The following is a 22969-nucleotide window of genomic DNA, read 5'->3' on the forward strand; positions in this document are numbered from 1 at the left end:
AGGAATTTAAAGTTGTCCCTTTTTCTTCTCTTTGCCCCTTTTTAATAATTCAGCATAGAGCCCAGTAGGTAATATATTGGAAAAGATGAATGGAAAACTAGTTATTCACGTGGAATATATTCTTCATGAAAGGTAGGTGAGAAATTAAGATTAAAAATGCTCCTATCTTCAGCAGAAACAAGACTAATCTTTTCCTTTTTAACTTACCTTGTATTTATGAGACATCAGCTACAGACAGTAAAGGAAATTTCAGCATTCACTTAAAAGCAGCGTTAGCAAGTCCTGACAGCTTGTTAAAAGCCATGACCGAAGGCAGGGTGATGCATATCGATCACCTGTGACAAGGACCTCATGGAGCTTGGCCCGGGCTTACCCTTGGTCATATCTCTGAGGTGGGTCTTCTGGCTTTCAGTGGGCCATTTCACATTAATGGGTACACATTTCTTAAGCTGCCCAAGGGATTTAAATGCTGGCCACTCATTAAAAATAAACACAATTATGTCCTACGACTCTATGTCCTCCTGCAGTTCAAGTCTGACTTCACATGTAACATGGATTTTCCAGCACTTAGAGTCCAATTTCTTGCCAGATAATGGAAGTAAAGTACCCAAGCAACAGAGTCAGTACAAGATACAGTCCATAGCGGTGAAATCACAAGATCATATTCCATATTTGGGATGCTATAGCATGAAATATGGCCTTGAACACTAACTGAGTCCGAGAGATTTGGATTTCTAAGTATAATTACCATCCATGAGCATAGCCCAAGATTTACATTTCATTAATATGCCTAAAATATCCTTTTCATATGTGGCACATTGTGGAAATATATACCTCTGGAGATTATCTGGACCAACCTCCTGCTGAAAGCAGGGCCTTAGATTAGGTTATTCAGGTCCAGGTAAAGCCAAGTCTTGAATACTTGGATTTGAACATGAAATAGTATGAGTAATACTGTAAGTAGTCTCATCATTACTTTAGTGAAGCCACATGAAAAATTAGAAAAAAGACACTCCACAGAGGCCATGACTCAACCGGCCCTATAGGAAACAGGAAACCTGGCCCCAGTACCTGTAAAGCAGAGAAGTATTTGGGTGCTCATTGCACTTCACATCCTAAGAAGGCAGCCTATACATCCTGGAAACTACATTTACAGATTTCATACAGAATAGTCTAGCCTTGCAAGTAATTCTTCTATTTTTTTTTTGCCATGGTGATGTTATTACCACTTGTATTTCTGCTGGCAGGAAGGTATTGCCTACAGCTGCAAACTAATATAAACTCAAACTTTCTGGGTCATCAGTAATGTGATGGACAAAGCGCTCTCTGCAGTTCCTTCATCCATAAGATAACTATGTTAAAGTATTAACACGGTGTCAAAAATTGTTCGCTGCCCCTTCTTTGCTAGTTCTTCCTTCTTTTTAAACATTTCATTTCACAGACATTTCATTGCATAAGCATATAGCAGACCAAAGCTTAATGTGAATGGATTTGAGCTAGTAAACATTGGAGGAAAAAATATCTAAAAGAATTGGGAATCTGTAATGGTATAAAGGACTGTGCTGATGGGGTAGTTATTTTGCTGTGCTCGTAAAGCAGCATCTTGCAATACAGGTCTTATAATTTTGAGCTGTATACACAGAAGTGCCACAGCAAAAAGCAGGAAGTCAACCGTGTCCCATTATAGCTTTCTTTAGATATTTAAAACTAGTCCAGGAAAAAAAAACCTATAACAGGCTGTAGGACTGTACCAGATTTGCACCAGAACAGAGTATTGGACCTAAGAGATCACGTCTCTCCCTTGCTTCACCCATTTTCGGAACTAAAGGGAACTCACTTTTTCATTTTCTCCCAGGTTAAAATCATACCAATTGCCTTTCATTTTAATGAGCAGTGTGGATGTCTCATGCATTTAACTAGGTTTCTTATGATTTGTCACATTTAATGGCTGACAGCTATGCAAGAGCTCATTACTGTGGGGATCCTGGTGAGAAAGACTGTTGTTTTGAAGCGTTATTCTGGCTGTTTGTACAAATTTCACACAGGAAAGTTGTAGTAAGCTGATAAACACCTTCTTATATATTACAAAGGGCCTCATCAAGAGAAATATATATCTTTACATTCTACATTATTGCTTACACAAAAGGTGGAAGTAGTTAAAAAGATAACACTTCCCATGTTTACTTACACCTGTATTTCTGTGTATACAAATGGTGGAAATAATTTTTCAAACCCCAGTATTTCTCAGCTGGTTACCTCACTTATTTCCTCTTTTTAGTAAAACTGCGGAACCATGAGCAGTGTCCTATTTCACTTTCTAATTACTTCTAGTAAAAGTGATTCTTTCATGACCTCCACTGTATTACCAAGCCCAGGGAAGTCTCAATATTATTCGAATCTTTGTTTCTGTGGTATATCACAGAGAGACCTTAGATGGTGTTGAACAAATCCTTGAATGCACAGTACTTTCTATGGAAACTTCAGGAGGACATTGTCATTTGAAATTAGGATGGTATGCAATGAAGTCCAAAGCTGAAACACTTAATTTGCTGGTGTCAGTCAGTGGAAGGTCCTCACCAACCCTCACCCCTTTACATTTCTTCCTTGCTTTAGCACTGGTTGGCATCTTCCCTCTCCTGCTCCCCACTGTGCCATCTCCCCTTCAACAACAGACAATCTGGATTACACTTGTAAACGTAAAGAAATATTTTACCTCAGGCTTTCTTCAGCAGCCAGCCTGAGGGGTGCTTCACACTGCAGACCCGAGTGACTTTCATTTAAGGGCCTGACTCTGGAATTACTGACACCGCCAGTTTCTCTGTGGAAAATCCTGGCTCTGTTGATATTTTTCTTTAAGGTTAAAGCAAGAAGCCTCTGAATAAAGCAGTGCCTTCTCACTGTTTGCTCCTTGATAACTGCAAGAGCAGTCCCACTGATTTCAGGCATGGGAAAGCGAGTGCAGCAGTAACAGCAAGGTGCAAAGGGATGGTGCAGCCTGGGTTTTGTACTTTGTCCAGCCCATGAGACAGCACGCAACTTCTCATCTTTGTCCTTTTTTCCATTTGCACACTGGGAAGATGAAGGTACAAATGAATCTTAGGAAGTAGCTTATGTTCATATACTGACCCTTAGATCAAAAAGGCCATATAAGAACAAGGTAATTGCAATTAAATGTAGCCCAAAGTCGCAGGATACATGGGGGGTAAGTTTTAACCTTAGTGTTTTTGGTAAAAACCAGACTCACTCTGACATTCTTCCCATCCACGCTCCCTTCCTGGAGAGTCAATAAACTCAGCTGTGGTTATTCAAGTGCACTGTAAAATAGCTGCTACAGCCCGATGCAGCAGAAGCTATACCACTCTGGGCATGAAGCAATCCTCACAGTACCTTTCCCTTCCCAAAGAGCAATGTTGCGAAGAAAATTTTATATTTACAAAATGCTTGGAGGTATTTGAAACAAATGTGTTAAAGATTTGCAAACTGTTTATCTGGACCCATTAGTTATAAGGCCTGGGCTTATTACTATAGCCTTCTAAATAAAAGCTGAAAACAATCATTTTTAATCGCAAGGAACACAAAACCAAGCTCAGTGCAGCCATCTGCTTCTTAATCTCACACCTTGAAATTCAGACCTTATACAAAGAAAGACCTAATTACCTTCAGCGGCTAAGCACTTGCATGTTGCTGGGAGAAAAAAAATAAATTGCAGTTATAAATGGTTAAAAATAGAGGTTTAATGCAGAAAACACAGGCAGAGTTTTCTCTATCATCTGACAAGCAGCATGCATCACTAGCATGGCAAATATGTTCATGGTAGTCCTGGAACTGAAAACATCTGGTTGTGCTCTGACTCACCATGCCTTTGCAGAAGCAAAGATTACTATTATCTGCTCAGATAAAATCATTGTGGTGGGTCTGTTCCAGCCTGAACCTCTGCTCCACCAGACTGAGGTTTATGGAAATTACTTACCTGCCTCATGACTTGAATTAGGAAGCTGGAGAGAAAATACAGTGTGATAGCTGCCAGATTGCTTATCATCATCTTTCTTTGTTGTTACTATCTTATTAGGTCCTCTGGGCATATCCACAAATGCTGGAGGTTCAGAGACAAAGACACTTTGCAAAGGGTATTTACTACCCAAATAGCCTTCATTTGTTGTCTCTCTATTAATTACATTATTTTCTGTTAAGTCTGCACCCCAGTTTGATCTGAGTGGAGTCTTGTTTTCTCCCAGGAGCTTTGTCTTAAATATCTCCTGTATTGACTCTCCATTAGCTATGCCATCTACTCCATCTGCTGTTGATCTAGACGAACTGCAATTTATATTGAAGGACAACACTGAACTATGAATTTTTTGGCATTTAATTCGAGGTTGGTCAATGCACACATTGAGCGACTTGTCTAAATAATAGATGGTATTTGGACACTGGTGAGAAACCTGAAGGTGCACACATGAGATGAATGAAGGTGGTACTTTCTCTCTCCCATCACTGCTTTGAAGACCCACGCCGTTCTCCTTGTTTCCAGCATCAAAAATCCGCTTTTGTGGCTCTTCACCTAATTGTGAGCAGGATTCAGAAATCTTTAATGGAGAGACATTTTGGTTTGTGTGGCCCCACGGAGGCCAGCGACGGAGGGCAGCAGGGACTTTGCTCGAGGTGGGAGACACAGCCTTGAGCTCTTGCACAGACCCAGCTCCATGTGCTAGGTCGCTGAAGCCTGCAGCAACACGCCTGGCTGTAATAGTTATGGAGGCAAACCCTTTCTGCTGGTTTTGACACTGTTTTCCCTCTGTGATGGGAGAGTCCGATGGAGACGTGGTGTCATCTAAAGATGCCTGAATTTCTAATTTGCTGGGAAGAACCATAAGTGCTCTGTTAATGTTGACTGAACCACGGTTAGCCAAAGATTGCTTCATGTGATAAGCACTGGGCTGGGGGATCATGGACTGCATAGGCAAAGCAGGCCAATTTTCTTTTGATTTATTTGCATCAATCATCTGCAAAATGACTATCGGTGAAATCAATTTTATATTTTGTGATGACAGAGATTCCTGCAAATGAAAAGATTCAAATTATCAACATAAGCTATCATAATATATGTAACTGTTTCTTATCTACCATCTATCACACTAGACAGTTTTGTTCGAGATTTCTTGTGAACTTTCTGTTCATCCTAACTTTTTTGTCATTTAAAAACACACGCTCTTGAAATCAGCTCTGAATTGTCTGGGAGACTTCAATGAAAACCTTATCGCTCTGGTGCAAAAAAAAATTAAAATTAAAAATGTGTATCCTATACTATTATTTTCAGTATTTAACCCATTGTCACAGCTGGGATTTGTGGCTGCTATGTTTCTTTAAAAAATGGACATGTCAAAGGCAATTGCCAGTTTCAGACTCTAAACTGCTCTTTCATGATGGTCTGCTGGAATTTAAAATGCATTAAAATCTATTATGGATCATTAGCCTGAAGGTCCACGTGTGCCATCACATGCTGCAGAGGACCTGTGGCTACCAGGGTCATGACTGCTTTACAACCTCACCAGTTATAAGCATAGAAAAACTTCTCCATGATCCTTCCCACAAAAGTGATCTAATTTCCTATAAGGGCTCCGGGTACTATTTTAATTCATTAGTTTCCTCTTGCTTATCATTACTTGGTGGCACCTATCAATGATGTAAAACCACATATGTCCAAGACTGATTGACAGTGGCCCAGATTCATTTTTCCAACCATGACAGTAAACATCTATCTTGATAGACCATACATTACTTCACTGGATGTGATAAAGGAGGTGCTTTTACGTTAAAGCTATCTGACAAAGAGTAAACCTGAGTTTAAAATCTCCTGCTATTATTATCCACATGGCTGGTCACATAACTCACATGCAATAAAGCATCTGGCCTAATCTCATTGCTGTTGTAAATTGGCTGATTAGATTGCTCCTGCCCTGTGTTCCTAGATCTCCTGATCCTAATAGAAAAAAACCCCACTGAATTGGCATGCAAATTCTGAGGATTAGCTCCATAATGAAAGCTCAGTCAAGTTCATTCAGGGTTTAGGTGCCATTTGCTAGCTGTACTGCTCCTGCTTGTTATGAATTCATCTCAGTCATATCTGGGCGTCTATCATCTGATAATCAATGCCAGTACTTGACAAGTACTTCACAAAACATAATACTCTTCTTCCTCAAGGAAGACTGTGTGAGTGACAGAGTTGTGACCTCCCAGATGCCACGGTCATCCTTCTTAGGTCTTGGGTGCCAGAGACAGGACCCTGCACTGAAGCCCATGGGGAAAACCATTCCTATGCTCCTGTCCTCCATGTGTGGAAACAACACAGAAAATGGACTCCTTTGTAACTCTTGGGAAGGCTGATTGGGGAACCCAAATAGGGAGAGTTAGATCAAGAGTTTATTAATGAAGTGAAATGCCAGGTAAATTTTATCAACTCTTTAAACCAGCTGTCTGTGGCTTTGACAATTCAATAATTTCACAGCCCCAGGGAAAGCATTTTCTTCCTTCTTTGTTTCTTTCATGGTTTGTAACAACATTTGCCTCATATTTTCTGCACTGCATTTACTTCTACCTACAGGTTTAAGACTTTTGCATGCCTTCCAAAACTCTTGACTTCCCTGAGATTTCTACAGGGCACCAAAGAAGAACGTTGCTTGAAATACTTTATTTTGGATGCATTTCTCATGCTCCAGTAGTTAATTTGACATTCATTTCTTTTGTTAAGGGCTGCACAGATGGACACATCCTGCAAGTGTGCAAAGGCGTGTCAAAAATGCTCCCGATTAGCTTCAAACTCATGCACCAATATTTTAAATAATTTGCTTTTCCTTTTTCTGCTTAAATATATGTATTATTCCCTCCTCCCAACCTTTGGCAAAGAAATGGATCTTTAAGGTTTGACCAGCTGATCCTTTGCTTGTTGGGAGCTTTCAAGCTTCACTGCATCTTGTGGAAAAAAATACGCACTTACACAAAGTAATTGTGGTGAACTCAAAACCTCAGGCTTTATCTTGAGAACATCTGAGACAGAGTATACTGATATTTGGGATACCACTTGATTTAGTCTCCTGAGGTGTTTTTAACAACTTCCCCCCCCCAAAAAAAACCATGCAATTTTTTTCCCCCTCACCAAGAGCACATTTAATCACAACATTTAGCCATCATTTTATTTGGCTTTTCTGCTGCCTAAGCTAAGCCCAACTGAATAAAACCAAGTCCAAATACAGTGCTCAGCAATCAGCGATTGTTTTTTAAACCTGAATGCATTTTGCTGACTGCTATCTAAACATAATTTATTTATTTTACCTTGGTAGAGCTTGATTTTCTCTCCGCAGCACTCTCCCACTGAAGGTCTGTGCATGTCCTCTGACCGTCAGTGCCCCATTGCTTTTGTGTCACTCCTGGGGAAGAAACACAGAGAAAGTAACATTATTTTCAGTGTCCTGGAGGAGATGAGTCAGAAAATGTGGTTTTAAATGGAGTGCAAGCAGGAAGGAAAGAGCTACTGTAAATGATCTGATTGCCCCGGGATCTGGTTATCGGAGAGATCCTATTTCTCCCTCTTCTCAGGAGAGGCACTTGAAACACCCCTGGGATCCTGTTGCAAAGATGTGTTTGTGGATAGTCTCAGAGTGTGTTCAGGGCTGATCCAAAGCTTGAATATCTCTGCTTTTGATTTCCGTGGCTTCAGGCATGAGTGTGGAGGAATCGGGGAAGATGGGAAATGCGGACTTCAACAAATGTCACTTCTGTGTAGTCTGCAGAATCGGGAGCACAAATGAGCACATTAATGGGCTGGATGCTATGAGTTTGATTTCATTTGAACTAAGTCGCTGTCACATTTAAAGAACTACAGTAATTTTAAATCATATTCACAGATTCTATTACATCATAACTTTTCTAGTTCAGTGATAACTATTACATCAGTACATCAGTTTCTGATTTTGTCATCTTTTGTTTTCTGTGAGTGCTAGCCTGTCTGCAGCTTTTTACACAGAGCTAATTTCCATATAACACAGAGCCTGGGTTATTGCAATGATGCATTACGTCTGCTGTCAGCAGTTTTGCCAAAAATTACGTTACTTTCTATTTTGTAATAAGCATCCAAAATTAATTTTCAAAAATTCTGTATTCAGACTGAAATCTCTTGACATTACTGGCTGGGGGGGTGTTGTAACAAGTCACACCACTGGTAAGACTTTTTTTTTCTTTCACTTAGACAGCCTGCCACAGAAGTTGATAATTTTTTACTAAAGAGAATTTCAGTTTACATGTAACATTATATTAACAAAGGAGTATAAATCAGCTCCACTTTATGAAGTGTTCATTAAAGCATATCCACCACAGCAGGCTTCATGGCTTCATCTCCTTGGATGCAGCTAAAGAGTAGAAGGGAAAGAGGGGGGAGGTATCAGGTCTATACCCCATCAAGAGATCTCTTTGAGTCCCACCACGGAACAGCAATCACAAAACACTAACAGGTTGTTTGATGAACCTTCTGCTTTAATAAAGTATACTAAGGTATACTTTAATACTTGACTTGCAGAGCTCCAAGGTGCCAATGCCACTGTGAATATTCATAGCTGGCATGAAAAAAAGAGGTTTGCTTTTGTCATTGAGCTAAAGGTCCCGAGCAACAGAGAAAACAGCTGGACTCATTAGCCACAGTACAGAAAAAAAGAGAATCCAGAAAATAGCCAGAGCAGAGGGTCCACTACACATTTTTTGGCAAAGAAATAAGGCACAGTTACAATCAGTGAAAATGCAATGAATCTGATCTAGCACTGGATCGTGGTAACTGCTGGCACAAAACACGGGCAAGAGGCCCTTGGAGGCTGCTCCTCACCCTGTTGTGATACACAGTGAGAAGGAGGTGCTGCGCTTTCAGTGAAGGACAAAATCCACCTGCATCCACAAGAAGTGGGATAGGGGTAATTGCTTGGTGAGCCTTATGGAAAGGTTATTTTCAGTGTATCAGTACTCTGGTGAGTTTCATGTGAATATCTTCATGATGAAGAACTGCTACATATGCTGTCTTATTTACTTTTTAAAACAACTAAGTAGGGAATAACTTGCAGAAAAGGATAAAGAAGAGATTGAATTAAGGCAAGACCTCAAAAAATCCAAAAGTTTGGTAAACAAAATATATGTAATTAAAGCAACAACTTCACCTAAGTTATGAATATTTTCCTCAAACACTTTACAGTAAGAAAACCACAGTTGTCTCAGATAGAACTGCAAAGCTACAACAGGAGAACATCAACTTGTGAATGTCAACCAGTGTGCAAGGAAATCCAGAAGGCTGGCCGGAGATAAATCAGATCCAGACAGGCATGTTTTGCCAGATGGCTTTTCATGAATTTCACTCATGTATTTTCAGCACAAGAGAAAGACTGAGTACTACAGGGTCAAACAAGAACAAGTTGTCAAAGTCCACACAGTAGATTACATATAATATGTAAGTTATTCTTATCAAAGTAACCTCCTGTAATTAGCAATAATCTGTAGGTAGGATCTTCCAATTTCACACAGGTCCCTTGGAATAGATTAGTTAATTCTTGCTTGTTTCACTCTAAAAAGTAGCTGTTTCTGGAGCAGGAGAGATAGGAAGAAGTGAGGTGGGAAGAAGAAGAGGAGGAAATTTTTATTTTCTTTGCTAAATAATCTAGAGGGGGATTTTGCATTGCATTTTGTACCATATCCTGTGCAATGACATTCTTATATTACTATGGGAATTCTATTGTTGGAAAACACTCAAACTTTTGGCAAGTCATTTAAACTAGTTGCTGAGATAGATTAAATGGCATTGGTGGCAAAAGCTCTGGTATTTTTCATGATATTATTAAATCTATTCTTGGAAGCTTCACATTTGTTAATTCATGTCAACAGAACAAGCAAAAAAAACCCCAGACCTTTAAAAGAGCTTGAATCTGTGTTTGAAATGAAGATACTTCAGGGATCACAAGGGTTTAGCTGAGATGTGTCACATACAAATTCTCATTGCTGACAAAACACATTGCACTGTAACTCTTCTTACACAACGAAATGGAAAGTTCAGGTTTTCCCTGGTGCGAAAGCATGAAAGAAATGGCATTTCAAGTACGTTCCATCTCTGTGGGGAGTATGAGAAACTTCTTTCTATCTGAGTTGAAATCCTGAGGATTTGTTTAACCTCCCCAGACCTTCCCTTCCCACCATGACCCACCTTTCCAGCTTATAAATGGGAGATGTGATGAGGAATAGAGGAGCAGTTGCTGGCATATGAACTTTGTCCTATTACATCTTCACTTTTTTTATTTTTTTCCCCACAAATATTGTTTGTTGAACCAAATGATATGCTCCTTGGCAAAGCATCTGGACATCCGGCTACAGACCAGGGTTTTCCTAATTACAGAGTGCAGCTGGAACCGATTCTCCCAGTCTCGAGTGCCTGGATGTCTGCCTCAGGCCAACTGGCAGACAGCTCAGATAATGATTCAGAAAAGATGTACTTGTAAATCAGCTTGCTAAAACACAGATAGATTGCAAAGGTGAGGGTGCTGGTGAAAAATAGTGTACCACAAATATTTGGCATGCACAGGACAGGCCAGTTTGCAGCCAGCTGAGGTTTTGTACAAAATTTGAGACACACATGAAAACAGCCCACGGCTAATGCTATTTTGCCAGTGTTTCAGGTCTTTGCTAGACACATACAGACTGCCATGCTCTGGGGGGTCATTTGATGACACCCAGAGTGACACTGGGCAGAGCTGGAATGACTTTAGACCACTGGCCCTGGCCTCATCTCCAGTTTTTGTCATGACAGTTGCATATTTTATTCATCTACTATTCATACGCTGACAAATTTCAAACATGTGTCAGCACTTCTGATCTCCTCTGCTCTGCTCCAAGCCCTGCTTGCTGTGCACTGACCAGCTCTGCCATCCCCTCTGAGCCACCAGCATCACCTCAAAATGAACTCCTCTGGAGGCTCCAGGAACCTCCAGCGCTTCCCTCAAAACACCATAAAACAGCATCACAGAACACATACACCAATATGAAAAGGGGAAATCTTCTTCACCAAAAAATTGTCTTTTTTGTTGATCCTTAGCCCACCATTTAAGAGACCTCCGAGGGGAGTCAGGCTCCCTCCCAGGTCCGTGGTAGCCAGGATCCCTACGCCCCCCAGGTCAGCACTGTTGATTACCCAAAAATGCTCAAATTCCCCCCTCAGGACCTGGAAGCTAAAGGACATTGATGGCTTGGCTGCAGGATCAGACATCAGAGCAATCACTCAGCTAATACAATGTATTTGGCATCACGTAAAACCTTTTTTAAAGCCTTTTTCTCCTTCTATGCATTATTCCTACTGTAGGTTATCAACAGATAAACCATATCATTAAAATCAACTTGGAGGAATTAATTTATACTTTATACTGTTTAAAACATTAGATTTGTTTAAATTTTCTTGTGACTTATTTAATTCAAATACCTGAGGAAGCCTTGAGGAAAAGAGTGTCATCATTAAAGATTCACCATGCTCCCTCTCAGTAAGGGCTGGGAGAGATCATAATTCACTTCTTCAGATCTGAAGTGAGTCATCCAGAAAAAGCATCCGGACATTACAGATAGATCTAAGATGAAAGCCAAGTCAGAATGAACACCAGAACCAAATCCATGTCTTCTGGTGTTCTTCATGTGTCATAAAGAAAGAATATCATAAAATTGCAGAGAGTATTGTAATTTAAAAATAAGACTGAACAACGAAGATAAAGTTCACATGCCCGGTACCAAAAGTAGAGACAGACAAATGCTGAAAAACCCACCTTATACCAAAGTCCCTGCCGATATTAAATTGATTTATAGGGAATCTACTGGCAAATGTTGTGTTTACTTGTTAGTGGAGAGAGTGACACATCTCCAGAAAGCCTTGGCACAGACACAGTCTTGCCATCCTTCAAGGACGTTATCCTGAGCCTTCAGAAGTGATGTTACGTCCAAGGAGGAAGTGAAGTGTTGTGTTGAGAATGGTCTGAAGGCAGCACCCCAGTGAAGACGGGGCACAGGCAGGGCAGGAAGGCAGCCCCATAGCCACACCTGGATTTTACTCTCTTACGATCTCATAAAAATGCACCTGATTTTCACCTCTGCAGGATTTGACATTCAGCTACCTTCATGTAAGAAGAGACAGCAGTTTTCATTAAGATGCTTAAGGAGCACACAATGTCATCCTGATAGCTCGAAGACAGCTAGAAACCACACTGTACTTACCCATCAGGAGAGAATGACAGAGGGAGAGTACATCAGTCCTGTTAAAGCATCTTTGCTGAACTTCTAAGAAGTAGCATGCACCTACTTACAATAGGGGTCAAACAGCAATATAGATTTAAAGGAGGAGAAAGCAGCTGCCAACTCTTTTCTTGAAATCTTTCTTGTCATGAAAAAAGCCAAACCAATACAAACAAGTACCTTGCCACAAAAGAAAGTACTTGAACACAGTTGCACAAAGATAACAGTATTTTAAGGCAGCTTTGTTGGGAAGATTTTCAAATCAGAGTAAGGAAAACAGCCTGAAATAATTTCAGTCTGAACAGGATTCATTATGTAAACAAAATAGGAAAATATTTTTTTAAGATGTCAGGATGGATTTTCTTCTAGTACAAGTAGCATCATGAGATTTGTTAACTGAATTATCTTTCCCTGCTTGCACACCTTGAAGCTGTAGCTGGCTGCCTGCAGAGATGATTACAGGATCTGCCACGGAACGGACAAATGAGTTCTGGTCTGCTATCAAAAAGACAGAAGTCATAAATCTCTCATTATCCGTGCCATTAGAAGCAAGGTGCTCATCAGGGGGCTAGAAAGAGCACAGGAATTAGATCCTGAAACCCATGCATAAGAGAAAAAAATATTGTGCTTTCATTATGCATTACTATTATTCTTTATCCTCACTTAATAAAGTGGGGAATCACCCCCAGCATATCCATCACACACACACAGAAAACTAAGTAGATCCTTCACTTTCTTCTTTTTCCCTTTCTCCTCCTCCTCCAAGTTTTATTTCTTTTTTTCCTTTTTTTTTTTAATTTTCAGTGGTGTCAGGAGGAACACATTCCTAGGTTTTTCTAGGCAGCACAAGCTTACACTAACAAATCTCAGTCCCTAGAAGCAGTGACTAACTCACCAAACCTGCCAAAGCCCAGCTGTGTGGACATAACTCAGGCCAAGGACTCAAATGAGAGTACACAGGAAGATTTAACTGACATAGGTTTGATTTCTTCAGTCTAAATAACATGGTCTGTCACTGGAGCTCCTTGCTGGAGGTCTTCTGAGATGGTTATAAAATGTAGTAGGAGGGAAATGGGGAGCTCAAAAACAGGGTATTAGAGGGAGGATGTCTGTAAGGCACAGAGAATTGGGGTGGGTCATGAGGGATTATAGTGTTTAATAGCCAAGTCATTCTCTTTCATAATTTTTCTTCGGTAGTTTCATGTAGAAAATGTAGAAATGGAAGAGATGTCATAAATGTCACAGGTTCCTATTCCTGTGGAAGTGAAAGGAAGAACTGGAGACAAGGAGCAAGCTGATGAGCAAGCAAGATTCATTGCTTGGCTAGCAATGTAGGTCTTGAAGCTCCATGGTTCCTCCCACTTTGGTGGGACTGGCTTCCACCCATCTCTTTGCACTGCTAAAAGCAATGCAATATTGTCCATATATTTCACCATGATTCTGGGAGATAGATACTTTTGTATAATTTGGACACATTTTCCTAAGAGGATTTTGCAAAGCAGTGAGAGACTGTGCATAAGCAGCGAAAAACCCCAAACTCTGCTTGGAGAAGAGGACTCCCCTCTAGGTAATCCTGACAAATTCTGATTCCTGTATGAGGTGCTCTATCCTCACACCAAGGTAAGGGGCAGCACAAGGGAGATGACACCATTGGTTTCTCATCAAAGTTCCTGTTTGGTGACCATCTTATTTTTTTGGAAAGCTGCTGACACTGAAATGTTATTTGGGATTTTTTTAAACAAGTCCTCCTGTGGGGCTTCAGCAGCTCTGGAAGCAGCATCTGCAGAGGAATCACCTGGAGGGGTTTTGTCCTGGAGGTGACCATGGGGGAAAAGGCAGATCGATGGCAACCAAATGGCGCTGAAGGGCTGACAGGGTCTGAAAGTCTGTCATTGGCATGGCACAGGAGGCAGGAGAGGAGAAAAACCAAGGGCAAGGTGATCACTGGAGGCCTGCTGTTTCATGTAAGAAATATGTAACACTGACTTTTGGGTTAAACAAACTTGAATAATTCATTTAAATATGAACACTAGATGTGCCAGAAGTTTGTACAGAAAAGAAGGTAGACAGGAGATAGAGACAAAGAAAGGAGGTGAGTCCAGGCAACATAAACTTTTAAATTTTTCAGGTCCCACTTATCTCTAATTTTAAGGCATTCTGAATACTATTACTCGTTCAGATCCTTGCACTAAGATTCATTAGTACCTATTGTAACATTATTTGGCTTATTGACCACTGAGCACCTAATGTACTCTCAAAATAAAGATGTAACTAACAGAAATATTTCATACAGAAAGAGCTATTGGAAGGGATCCTCTACCACTCGCAGAGTCCCCTTCACAGCATGTTATTAAGACACCCACATTTTAGTGACCACATCCATTTCTGAAAGTACAAGAATGTTTGAGATAGCCAGAAAATTCTTAAGTGACTGTAAACATGACAAATACTATGCATAAGCAAACAAAGGAAAAGCAGTTCTGCAGCCAAAAAGTATATTTATGAAGAGTTACTTTAGTGCTATTACGTGTATTCATGTAAAGGTCGTAACATGCACAGAATTTGATGGTACAAATGGGTTTTGTAAATAAAAATTCCACCAGTCTTACTCAGAACTGGTAGCAATTACAAAACAGGCACATTTGCCTAAAGCTGCTTATACATAATAGGAGCTAGAGGTAATTGTTTGGCCTCAGCAGTTCAATATTTCTTACATTTTTCTGCTTCTGTAAGAGCACAACTTCAAGACAAGAAATTGGAGAGTGGACAAGAGAAAACCTGTGCACTGCCTGTTACGCATGCATTTTATGACTCAATATATATCCCGCTGCAGGGATTTTTCAGCTGTGCTTTTGCTTAACAATGGTATTTGCTTTATTGATTTTTTTTTTCCCTTTTAATACTCTTAATACAGTAGTGGCTCCAGAAAATGATGTGTGCTATGGGTACAGATGCTTTTGTCAAGACATCAAACACAGACTTTCCAACACACGTCTATATTAGACCAAAAACACAGTTCCAACACACGTCTATATTAGACCAATTTTTTCCAAAACAAAGAAACAGGATGTTCACATGAGCCAAATTTGACACTGAACAATTTGTGCAACGGAACTAAACTCAGTGGAGCACCAGTCATGCCAGATTTAATATAGACTTTTCATGTTACTTTTGTATAATAGAAGCATTTATTTTTGTGTAATACTTGGGATATTATTTCTTTCTGGAAAGTCTTTCACATTAACTGCTGTGATTACAGACATCAGAATGTTCACATGAGCCAAATTTGACACTGAACAATTTGTGCAACGGAACTAAACTCAGTGGAGCACCAGTCATGCCAGATTTAATATAGACTTTTCATGTTACTTTTGTATAATAGAAGCATTTATTTTTGTGTAATACTTGGGATATTATTTCTTTCTGGAAAGTCTTTCACATTAACTGCTGTGATTACAGACATCAGAAACTGCTTGATAATAGGGGATGCAGTAGGCTAGAACCAAGAGAAAAAAATCAGTGTTCACAGGATAAAAACAAAATAGCTAAGATTTAAATAAATATGAAGCCTAAAAAGTTAAGTTTCTAAGTCACTAGTTTGATCACAAAGTAGTTTTATTTTGCATAATTTAAGAATACTACACAGCTCCCACTAATTTCAGTTGCCACTGACTTGCCCAAACTCTAAATCTAACAACTCTTCATGCAGCTGAACTTAGTAATTATTCTACCACGTAAAACTTTTTGGTTGGTGAAAGAATACCTACATTTGCCTTTTGAAGGGAAAGTGAAAAACAAATCTCTATTCATAGCATGCTTTTACCACACATCCGTGATTTGTTTGATCTTGGAATTAGCCCTTTTGAATTCCATTGCAACATGTTTAGAAACACAGATCATGCTAGAGATTAAAACAAAAATGTAGCAATACGAACATGAAACAGGGCATGGCAGATTTTGTTTTTATCACTAGGTTCAACAAAAGATAATTGGTAATTGCCTTTTTTGTATTTTTTTAATCACTCAGGCTTTCAATTTAGAAATGGAGGGTGCAGAAAAGCTTGGAATTGATGATTAAATGTTTAAGCCCTCAGAACCTTAATTTTTGGTGTCTTTTAAATATTGGTTGCAGGAAATGAAACTTAGAGTTCTCAAGCTCTCTTTTGGCTGTGGGTGTCACCTGGATGAGAAGGAGCAGGGCTAGGAGCTGTCAGCACCCACCGGGCTCCACCGGCCGAGCAGCCCGGCTGGACCAGGCAGCCGTGGCCGCTTTTCCGGGAAGCAATAACCTGCTGCCTAGCAACAACCCAAAACTCATGATTGTTTGTATATTCCATTTCTTGTGCAAAACTAAAAGCTCAGATCCCAAATTATTGCATTCAGCAACATCAGAGCTGCGACAGATGGATAAGAAAACACATTTTCCTTTACGTGCTGCAAGACTTCCTTGCTCTATGGTGTTGCATTCATAAAATATACACACACCCTCCAACACATTTTGATGCAAGACCAATCTGGAAAATATTTCAATATGTGAATAGCTATTTTCACAATAGTTGTCCCCTAGGAGCTACTTCTATGAATAAAGTAATTCACATACCTATACATTTTAATGATGAGGTCACTAAGACTGACTTAGGGCCAAACACAAAGGGTCACGTTCTCTTGGGCATAAGCATGCTGGATAGCATGACACAACTATGCTTGCAGGAAAGTTGCCCCTGTGTTTTAGAAGCCTTGCTTTTTTCCTAATTATTATTTACTGCAAGTGAAACAATTAAAGAAAAAATGACAAAAAACCCCACAACCCTTTTGCACTGTCGTCTCTGCTTGGATCAAATTTTTAGCCTGATTTCCAGAAGGAATTTGATTTATGCCCTATCCTTCTGTCTGTCCAACCTGGGGCTTTTGAGCTTGTGGGCTGTTTCAACCAACGTGACAGAAGGGTCAATAGCTGATCTCTGACAAGCTTACTGCAAAAATCAATGGCTTTGTAGAAATAAGAGGCTGCCACAGAGAGAAGTTCACTGAGTCCCCCCTATTTGATCCGTGGACACGCTTACAAGCCAGGCAGGACATCCATAGTGTCGTACCACTTGTGGCAGGTGCTGCTCCTTGTCCTGGGAGCAGAGAGGAGGCATGGGGGGCAGAGGGAAGAGGGGACGGGTGAGGAGATGCGGGGAGGAGGGAGCAGCACCAGGGTGAGACTTAGGTCTCGGGGTACCAATTCATAGGCTTTGTCAGCTCTGCTGCTCATGAAACAATCTCTTTCTTCTTAGCCTGTATTTTCAGTGTCATGTTTTTGTTTTCATTCTCTAAGAAAATACGGAAATCTCATGCTAAGATTATGGAAATTGAGAGGATTAAAGAAAAGTTAAGTGCTGGAGGCCCATCTAATAATGCCGTAAATGCTTGACCTCAGTATTGCTGTACCTTAGACATAATCATGTACAACATCTGTCCTGTTTAAAGTCACATAGCAAATCATGTGACTACCAGAGTAGTCACCTTTCTAAATTTGCCTACTATGATAGACACAGCATTGGATACCCAAATTTTACTACAGAGAATACCTGGAATAATGCTGTGTGAAGTAATAACTGAACAGCTCAGGCTGGCATAACGAAATGCTGAAGTAACCATCTATCGAAGGCAAAATTAAGTTGTTATGGATGACTACCACCACTACTTTGTTTGTCTTACAGTTGTTCTGTTCAGCAACAATTTCTGATCCAGAGCCAACACATAAGCCATTAAATAATTTAGCCGTACTCTTCATCCAGTGCAGCTCCCCCAGCCAAATTCTGGCCCCTCCCAATTTTGGTCTTTCCACTGCGTGCTCTGGGACAAGAATTGATCCCAAAGGTCTCTTCAGGTCCACCAGTTACAGGAGACAGGCTTTGCTGAATGTGCTTTCAGAAACCTCTTTGGTCATTATCAGTATTATCCCTAACATTAACTACCATTAAATCCTCCAGCTAGAAGCTGCAGAATGACCTATAGGACATTACAGAGCATTTTCAAGCTTAACAAGGAGTATGCTAAGAGCTCACGACCCTGTACTGGCGACACTGATGCTCAGGTGGGACGTGACCAGGTGATGATCTGTCTGAAGCCAAGAACAATGAACTTTGCATTGGGGGTGGGGGAGATTCGTCCTTGTGCAGAGAGCCAGTGCAAGCCTGGATGCTTTGGCAAAGGAGAAGTTTGGGTGGAATTTTCTTTTAGGACAGTTTCAGCTGGAAATTTAATTTAGACATAAAACTCTACAGCCTATCTACATTGCTACAGTCCTCATGCAAACTGTTCTGCTCTCTATTTTGGGCTAGCTCCCAGCTGAACTCTCTCATGATGCAACATGACTCTCCCCCCTCACCATTTCTAACCCAAGCAAAAGCGCCAAAGAAAAATTCCTTGGAAACATTTTATGGAACAGGTTGTAATTATTAACCCGACCTCCTTGCAATGGACTTACACATACACTGTGCCAGTGGATTACTCACTGCCAGTTGCATTAACTGACTTAGTTAATATGTGTATCTGCAAAACACAATAACTAGTTCTACCTGGTTTCTGAAACCTTGTGAAAATATGGTTCCCATGCTTCTTGACCCCACACCCGTACTCCTGGGGTAACCTCAGGTAACTAATGCATTACTGTGGGTAGACTCTTGTCTGTCACTCTGCTGCTGGGCCCACATTTTCCCATTTTAGGATGGTGTCCTGGCTAAATTCCCAGCCACAAAACCACTGCAGGTACCTGTGAGAGGCCAGTGAAGTACTTCATTTCCACCAACTGTGCTGCCCCTCCTTCCAGAAATAACAATTTCACTTCTCCTCTGAGTAGCTTATACCCTCCCTCCCCCTTTCTCACAGCACAACTACATCTTCTTTGTATTCTAATTTTCTTGGGCCGATAGGCTCAGATAAATGTCTTTATTGGACTACTTGAAGTTACTTTGGTTGACTTCCAATGTTTTTTACCATGGGATGGGGTTTTGGCTGTTGTGCTGTTTGGTTTTTTGGTTTGCGATGGACATTTTTTTACATCCACTCAAAAAAGTTACCTTGGTGACTTTTATGTCCAAAGGCAAAATGGAGAAGAGCCTGGCCTTTGCTGGGTCACGTATAAACGCATGCTGAGAGCACTCCAGCAGCTGCCCCACCACAAGGAGGCAAACAGGGTCACAAGCCAGTAATGTTTTATTTTAAACCATGGACATCTATTCTCCTGTTGGAGCTTAGAGATCCTGTATTTTGTTTCCCATGATACATACATGCAATTTCGTTAGTGAGAATGATAAACAGATGTGTATACACAGGTATTGATTCTATAGAGTACTGCATTATTCAAGAGAGTTGAGACTAAAAGGCCAATTTTTACAACAGAAGTATTTACTGTAAATTAAAATCCTACCAACTGAAGCCAACTTTAGAGGATTAGCACAAGATTCATGTGCTGCTTTAATCACTCAAAAGACTAAGATTAAATAATGGTAAGAAAGAAAAGGCAACTTCAGGGCTACTCTTTTGTACATTGTTTAATATATTCTGGTGACCACAATCCTATAGCACATACTGATGTTACACACGGACACACACTGCAGGGATACCTGCAACGGCAGGCACAACAGCATGCTTAATCTTATGCTCATTTGGGTTAAAGGTTTTGGCTTCCTTAAACAGATCAAAAAACAGGCTTTCAGGATATTGCCTTTTAAAAAGAAAAAAATGAAAATACATTCATAAGTAAGTATACTATTTGGATGCTTAGTGGGATAGAAGTAATCTATGATGTAAAAAAAAAGAAACAAAAATTTCAGCAAGTCATTCATGTTATTCTAACTAAAAGGGCAAAAATGCTTCTCATACCCTAGACTGAAAGCATTATTTTGGAAGATCAGTCTAGTCTACGTCATGTTGATTTAGGACCATCTTATTACTCTAAATGTATTACTGCACTAGAGTAATGGGATTAACACCTTGGCCAGAATGTTAATGCTGATAGGTATATAAATGCAGATTTATATACTACATTCAACATTTAAGGAAAGTTTATTAATCCACAATTAGGTGGTGGGTTGTTGCCTTATTTTTTTTTAAATAAGGTACTGAAACTAAGCACAAAATGTTTCTGTACCTTGGCTATAAGTTAGTGTTTCTGGCTGTGGTAGCCATAGTGATAACACTAGGATTTTCCCAGGATTTTCAAGGTTAGGGGTTTGGTTTTTTTGTTGTTGCTTTGCTTTTTGGTGGTGTTTTTTTTTTCTGCAGACAGCACTGCCAACTTAGTTCCCTGTTGCTTTTAAAAAGTAATAGCTAAATCAATAAGGTGCTATTGACTTCCCTGAAACTAGCCAAGGGAAATTTCCACCATCTCCAAAATTTATTCTTCCAAAACCCCCGCTTTTCTACCAAAACTTTCAGTTAGCGGTTATTTATTTACAGAGCTGGATTAAGGTCTGGAATATACTAAACCCTAATTATTATAACTTCACGCTCAGATTCCTGGAACAAACTCCTCCTTTGGGGAGCCGACCCCGAGGTTAGCTCCATCGGGCTGGGTCAAAACTAACAGAGAAAGAAGCAGGGAAGAAAGCCTATATGGTATGAAGTAATGTTGTAATAAAATACAGTATTTCCTTGAATGAAGAGTTTCCAATACCTTTGCCTACAGCAAGTTATGATAACAGCTGCTGCTTTGTATGAAGAAAAAACCAGCTTTATGTTACTGACCTCTATCACATATAGCCATGAAATCAGAGTGCAATTGTAGTTATTTGCTGCTTTTTAGATATTCATTTCTCTTCCCCGGTGCTTAAGAGGGCTGACTGAAGGCAGCTTATACTAGATTAGGCTTCCAACACCTTCATGCATTATAGACTTCCAAATACAATTTTTCCCTCTCAGAAGGTGAAAGTGTTGAGTCATTTCTTTTAAAGATCTGATGGAGGTTATTGCTCATAAAAAGAAAAAGCCGGCGGTTCAAGGCAGGGCTAAGTGAAACACAACCAGCAAGCTGCAGCCCCGGAGAGCAGCGCCCGAGTCTCCCTGGGACTCGGGCTCCCGGCTCCCCTGCTTTGCTCTGCTCACCCTTTCCTGGCTTACATCAGCCAGGCACTAGCAGTGTATCCGAGATCATAACATGGATTAACAAGGGCTCATCGGATGGAACCATGTGCCAGAAATAATTATGGTTTAAAATGCAAAAGCCTGGCAGGAAAGGATTGTCATTTGTGAAGCCAGTCCATTTAATGGAGAAATAACGCGCATATTACAGTAGAGGATAATTTGGCAGTTACAGTTTCAGTGGCTCAGAGACATAAAATACAGTCTCATCAATGTGTAAGATTAGAAGTAATTAGCCCCTATATGCTAAAGTCATCACTTAGAAACTAGACTCCATCTGGGGACTTTTTGTAATGATACCTCAGGGACAAGTAAGATGGGACCTTTGACTTACATGATTTGGAAGGGACTGAGACCTAATTAAATCTTCAAAGATGCAGTAACTGCAGTAAAAGGGATTTTTAAATATGAAACATATTCCCTTTCTCTAAACAAACTAGGTATATTACACTCTGGAGCAGTAAGAGAATTAATCAAAAGACAGTGAGCAAACAGCTGCTGTGTGGCTGCCAAATAGAAGATGATACAGGATTATACAGAATTGAAGAACATTTAACAAGAATTGAAGAATATTTAGTAGTTCTTTTTTTAAGGATAAGGTTTTATTTAATTGTGGTGAAAACCAAACACACCACCCCCATCATAAATCCAAGAGATTATGATTTTTTTAAATCTGTTTCTCCAAATGCATGTTATAATAAACACTGATTGCCTTAAATAAATAAAAGATAATCCTCTTGCAGAAATAATACACAATTTACTTTTTCACTCATTCAAAAAAACAGACTTGCAGCTTTTCAAAGACGGATACACAGAGCTATCATATTTTTGCTACTGAGTTCCATAAAGCACTTACTTACTGTCGTCTTCCATGTTCTTAAAAAAGCTTGGCACTTTGTACTGGAGAAACAAAAAAATTTAAGTTAGCTTCTAAGCAATGATTGCCTCATTTACATGATCTATCTTCTTCCAAGAAAAAAAAAAATCACTGTATGATATTAATATTTTTCTACCATAACTCAATACTCTGCATTTTGTCAATGCAGAGCTGGACCATTAAAGCCTGGATGCTAACTGGAAAAGTGTTTTAAGGCCATGAACTAGGAGTGGAGCAACAGAGATATACTGATCTCAAAGAGAAAACAGTACTGAGATGACACATGTAAGTTTACACGCTTCATCATGCTGCTTAAAAAAGTCTAATTAAACTGGCTTCAAACTCATATGTAGGCAGGTCAATGCTGAAAGAAGTTACCATCTAGCCAAAAATTTCAGTACTTTTTTTTCTACATTTGTAAAAAAGTCTTAGAAGCAATTTGATCTTTGCACATATGATGGTGGTGGGAATATATTTTTAATTTATTTATTTTATAAAAGAACCATCTTCAGCCATTCCTGAGTTATAGAATCATAGAATCGTTTAGGTTGGAGAAGACCTTTAAGATCATCAAGTCCAACGATTAACCTAGCGCTGCCAAGTCCACCACTACATGTCCCTAAGCACCACATCTACACGTCTTTTAAATACCTCCAGGGATGGGGACTCAACAAC

The 22969-nt window shown here is 39.9% G+C and overlaps 1 protein-coding gene across 1 annotated transcript in view; it reads right to left on the minus strand.

Annotated features, from left to right (window-relative positions):
• The window catches only part of CUNH10orf90 (chromosome unknown C10orf90 homolog), a 63491-nt gene that overhangs the window by 19715 nt on the left and 20807 nt on the right, over positions 1-22969 (minus strand). The window contains exons 2-3 of the mRNA XM_019471652.1: positions 7327-7421; positions 3971-5054 (exon numbers count right to left, since the gene is read on the minus strand). Coding sequence (XP_019327197.1) covers positions 3971-5054; positions 7327-7421 — 1179 coding nt within the window. The remainder of the gene's footprint in view (positions 1-3970; positions 5055-7326; positions 7422-22969) is intronic.

The sequence above is a fragment of the Aptenodytes forsteri genome, unplaced genomic scaffold, assembly GCF_000699145.1.
Source record: "Aptenodytes forsteri isolate BGI_AS27 unplaced genomic scaffold, ASM69914v1 Scaffold15, whole genome shotgun sequence".
Lineage (NCBI taxonomy): Eukaryota > Metazoa > Chordata > Aves > Sphenisciformes > Spheniscidae > Aptenodytes > Aptenodytes forsteri.